Source organism: Pterocles gutturalis, unplaced genomic scaffold, assembly GCF_000699245.1.
Source record: "Pterocles gutturalis isolate BGI_N339 unplaced genomic scaffold, ASM69924v1 scaffold29929, whole genome shotgun sequence".
Lineage (NCBI taxonomy): Eukaryota > Metazoa > Chordata > Aves > Pterocliformes > Pteroclidae > Pterocles > Pterocles gutturalis.
In genome coordinates this window covers 34,277-39,661 of record NW_010134148.1, presented here as the reverse complement: position 1 = coordinate 39,661, position 5,385 = coordinate 34,277, and the positions used below count along the sequence as shown (strand labels likewise).

General features: G+C 38.8%; 1 protein-coding gene across 1 annotated transcript in view; it reads left to right on the top strand.

Annotated features, from left to right (window-relative positions):
* Nucleotides 1–946: 946 nt before the first annotated feature.
* Nucleotides 947–5,385, top strand: part of TMA16 (translation machinery associated 16 homolog (S. cerevisiae)) — a gene marked incomplete at its 5' end in the record, with an annotated part of 16,675 nt that continues 12,236 nt past the window's right edge. Inside the window, one exon of the mRNA XM_010081499.1 lies at nucleotides 947–1,059. Within this exon, the coding sequence (XP_010079801.1) occupies nucleotides 947–1,059 (113 nt within the window). The remainder of the gene's footprint in view (nucleotides 1,060–5,385) is intronic.

Sequence of the window (5,385 nt, the reverse complement as noted above, 5' to 3'; positions counted from 1 at the left end):
CCCCCGCAGCTCGGCGGTCCCGTGGGAAGGGGGAGCCCCGAGGGGCCCTGTCCGGCGCACGGCGCCTTTCCTCCCGCAGAGGTGTGCGTTGCCGTAGGCTTTCCGGGCAGGGCAGCCTGAGTGTTGGTGTGTGGAATTAGTGCGGGTGCCTCTCGGGGTTTCTTTGGCTGTTCAGGATTATTTACCTTTGACTTCATGCTTGACCCCGGTGTTGTCACAGATAACGTGATGTACTGGAGCGTTGGTTGCTGTTTCCCATTTGCACATGGACCCTCCTGCTTTCACGTGTTTCGTTTGCACGCGGTTAAAGACTTTAAACAATTTAAATTCCGTATTGCTTGATAAAGCCTTTCCGTTTTGTTCAAACACTTTTCCACCAAAACCAGCGTAACTTAAGATAGTGTTAAAGTGTTTTCTAATTTGTGAGTAGTGTTCCCTCTCTGTGCCGCACAAGCAGCCGGGGAAGGAGCCTTCAGCTGCTGCCTGGTGTGAGGCACTCCTGTGGTCTGCAGGCAGGAGCAAGAAAATCCTTCTTATTATGTTGTACAAATTACACATGGCCTTTGTCAGAAATCCACGTGCAGCAATTGGATAGAAGCTTGAATGGGACATGTACTGCAAAGGTACAGAGAGGCAATTTTAGTTTCCTAGCTGCAGGGTTCTACAAAATTTGTGTTTTTGAGAGTAGTCACTGTACAAGATTCCTTACAGCATTTTCTGTGCTCGGGTATTTTTTTTACAGCATGTACATGAACAAGTAATTTTGTTTGTTACTGGGGAGGGTAGGATCTAACTGATGGAACTGATAAGCTGCTATTATAAGCTAAGGGCTTTCCAAGGTACTGATATATGACCTTTTTATTCTTAATCATGGTGTGTGCTCCTATCTTCCCATTGGTGTTTTGCCTAACTTTAGTAGTGTACAGCATCTTTGATTTCTTTTCAGCCAAAGTTACGCAAAACCCAAGGAGGGAAGCAAGAGAAAAAGGTTATCCATCCTTACAGCAGAAAAGCTGCACAGCTTGCAAGGGAAGTGCACAAACAGGAGAAGAAAGAAAAGTAAGTTGACTTTGCAAAATCTGTGTACAGACCAAATGGCAACATCACAGTAGGTGCTTTTTTGTTTGGGAGAAAGGGGGGTGGTGGTGGAAGGGGATGGTTATGCTGATGTAGCCTTAAGATAACAGAAAGGCCTATGTAACTTAGTACTGCTGGGCTGTGTGAAATGACAGGTTTATGTTCATGAAATCAGCTTATACAAAGTATATGGTTCTGCTGCTTGGTTTTTGGTATTGTCCTTACAAGTTAGGTTTCTTCTTATTGCAGCATTTTGCTTTTTATAATCTTAATGGCACAATGCTGATGATTTCACATGAAGCTTAGTCATCTAGTGTGACTTTACTCCAAGATTTAATAAGAATCCTGCAGTTGTCTCCATGTGTATTGAGACCTGCTCATCTGAGAGTTGGTTCTAGTGCCTAGTCTTTACTGTGTAGATTTTTGTCTGTGCTTGTCAGAGTAGATTAGGTCTCATAGCTCAGGACATGACAGTACCAGTCATTTATCTGCACTAGCCCCCACGGTTGTAGCTTTACAGAAGATGCTCCAGTTAATGCATCGTAGAATGCAGCTCTCAGTTCATATTAATTTTTTACTTTTTTTTTTTTTTAAACCACATCAATAATTGCAATACTGAAAAAATTGATTTGTTGGATTGAACAGCAGTTAACTTCTCAGTGCTGGAGAGCCAGGTTATGCAAGGATCAACTGAGGGTACATGTTTAGGGAGTTTACTTCCTGTGCCTTGCAAGTAGCACCTTATCTTGACTAGCAGTACATGTACAGCAATTGCTACAGCATCTTCCTGGTGTCACCTAGCACCCGTTGCCGTTGGCTGTTAAAGACAGCTAAATGCTCCTTGCTCTTTATTTGGGCTTCCCCTGCACACAACGACAGGTTAGTCCCCTATGAAAACTTTCTTTGGAGGATTGAAGTTTAGTTCAAATGCTTTTGCTAACACATGTAAGTGCTTTTCAAAAATTAATCTTACATAAAAGAAACAAATTTACTTATAAATTTTTTTTTTACCTGTTTAAGGGACGGTGGTCTTTATAGCAGTATGATTAGCCTTCCTGTTTGTTTCCTCTGAAATACAGCAGAACGAGCTAGTCATAGCAGCAGAATCCTTCCAAGTGAAACAAGCAGACCACTGTTTGATATGGGTTTCCTGAGGAACAAGTGCCATTTCATGAAAAACAATTAAATACTGGCAGCCAAGCAAGCTAATAAAAGGTGAGCTTCAAGCAGCCTGATGAAAGAGCAGATGGTTTCTCTTGAATTCTTGTGGGAATCAGTGAAGCTTAGTGCCTTCACAGAGCAAAAGTGCTCAATAGAGAGAAAATCAGCTTAACATTGGAGAATGTAGATAGCCGTCCTTTCCCTTAGTCTCTCTTTAGGATGTTGATATCCTTTTTAGGCCTCACAGAGCAAATATGCTCCATAGAAACTCAGTTTAAGATTAGAGGATGTAGACTGCCATCCATCTCTTGAGGCTCTGTTTCTTGATTTCTGCCTTTTCTTTTCCAAACTTCCTTAATATTTCAAGTGTGAGGCCTCTAGGGTGATGGTAAAAGATGTAGCCCTTCATTTCACATAGGGAAACTCTTCCATCAAAAGTAGTGTGTCAGTCTGGACCAACCAAAGTGTATTGTGATAGCAAAATGATATATCTAAATAAGATTTCTACATCTTGCAGTTCTGGGTCATAAACAACTAGCATTGTTCACAGATCTGCACTTTGTAAATCTTTTTTGTTGTGGTGTTCTAAAAGTAATTTGCATTAAAAATATCCTCCAGTGCTCTGTATTCTATTTTCTTGGCTTCAAGAGCAATTTAACTCGAAAGACATGAATAATGTTAATTTATTTTCTTCCATAGTATCTTTAAAAGTCTTGTTAAGGGTTCCAGTTTCTTTTGGATCTCTATTATCTTAGTGATCAGCTTGTTAAATCTTAGTTTTATTTTTTAAAATATTAGGAGTTAAGCATGTGTTTAAAAACTGTCAGCTTAGCCACTAACCAGTCTTTTTAGTGTAATTACTTAGTTTTCAGTTTCTTTAATGTGATGGTGGGGTTTGGGTTCATTTTGCAGAGCTCTGAAAAAGACAAGATAAATTTCTGATGCTGTGGATGGAAGAAAGCTTTCCATTCCTACACTCAGAAGAAAGAAGTGGCCCATACCAATTTTGTTCTTCCTTATTGCTTTTGCAGGTCCATTAAATGTCTTATTTTAGTGGCAGCTGGTAATACTAAATAAATGCTCTGGTATTGTTGCTTCCAAATTTCTGACTTAACTGCAGTAAGTTTACTGGAGACTTTTTCACTGGAAAATGATTTATTGAAGTTGAAATATTTAGAGAAACAATTTTCCAAATTACTTCTGTTTAATGACAACACCGTTCTCTGGTTGGAAGGTTAATGCATCTTTTGGTGGTAAATAGGAGAAGCTGCATCACAATCTCTACAGTATTTTCTTTCTTAATCCCATCTACAGATCTGGTGCTTTTTTGACCGTGCTTCTTATTGTATAGAAATTATTTATCTTAAACATGAGGAGGGCCCAAACCTGGAGGCAGTAGTCTCAATATGATCTCACCAGCTCTGAGTGAAGGGGCCAATTTCTTTGTACAGGCTAGTGCACTTCTGCAGCATGGAAAAAATGGATCTGAGACAGTCAATGGATCTAGGAAGTTCATACAGTTCATCTATATTATTTTAACTAAATTGTGGATTTACTTGCCAGAAGATGTTGTAGTTGTGGTTGTCTAAATTTGTGCAATAATACTTTTTCAACATAGTTATATTTTATCTGCTTATTACTGTTCAGTACAAAGGTATTACTTTGGGTGTAGGAAGCCCTTGAATGGCATGTTACTGGAAGGTAAGAATGTCTTTTGTAGGTATCAGTAAATGTTTGCTTTGGTTTTGTGTGGTTTGTTTCTTCTTGTTTTGGGTTTGGTTTTTTTTTCCTTTGGTACTTGGCTGGAGACAGGATTCAGGACTAGGGACAGTTTAGGCTTCTATTTACTTTTTAACTTTTCTGTGTGACAGAGGAAGATGAATAACTACTACTTATGAACATTCCTGTTTATGTTAAACAGGGAAGGAAATTGCATTTAGTTATGAGATGCATATTCAAGTATATCTTGCCCAAACAAGATAATAAAAAAGGGAAGACATTACCGATAAGGAATTTCAATACTTAATGCAGCACTTGGAAAAAGGAGGGAGAAATTCTGCTCTAAGTTGCAGAAGTAGTTTACAGCCTCCATTGTCCAGTTGCAAGTATTCTCATGAAATACAACAGTAATAATTCCTCCATGCAAGTATTCTCAATGAAATACAACAGTAATAATAAGCTTATTGTCCAGAAGCTGAGGCTGCACTACAAAAGACCAGTCTTGACCATAATAAGACTACAATATTAAGTCATCTTGTTCACTGGAATCGCACCTTTTTCTCGCCTGCATCCCCTTTCTCAGTTCTCCTCAAGGTCTAAGGAGCAGCAGCAATTCCAGTGTATTACCAGCAATTTATTCTCTCTCTTAATCTATGTGTGAATCCTTATTCCTATAGGCAGCTTGTTTGCTCTGTTAAACAATTACAAAAATGTTTTTATGAGACAGCAATAGTTGGTACAGTGGCACTGGTAGAACACTGCTTCTTCTATGCTTTAGGAAACCAGACCATAACAGTATATTCTGGAACTTCTCTTTAGTAGTGATGTACTGATACCAATCATGTCTTGTTTGCAGTTGCTGAAATCTTTGTCTGGTTTTGGTAGCTAAAGCTGATCTAGCACTGGATTTTTTCTTTCTGTCATTTTCCCTCCCAAGTCAAAATATACCCTTTCTATTGTACCTATATTGTGACTTTTTTAGGAGTTTGTGCATTTTCATTACAAATGTGCTATTCTAATACTGTCATGCTCTGAGATAGGAGAGCTAAGGAGAGTTTTCACAGTATTTCTTGATCTGGCCTGAAGCAACTCCTTAGGAGTAAGCAGTAGCCTTAAAATATCTCCTTGTGGAGCTCTTTGTTTGTTGCTCCTTAGCTTTTTGGTTGTCTGACCTCTTAATCTCCCTTGAGCCACGATGATCTAGTTGTACTGTTGGCAACAGTGACACTTTGAGATGTACTCTTGCAGATCGTTTATGTGGAACTGAAAAAAATGTTAGCTCTTAAAATTATTTCATTTGCTTACAGAAATAAAAAAAATGAACTGCAAGAAAATCAGAGTTTTTAATTCCCTCTTATAGAGGGATTTTCATATGCAAATATCTAAAATGATTAACCAAGTGACTAATTGGTGCATAAGCTAACAGAA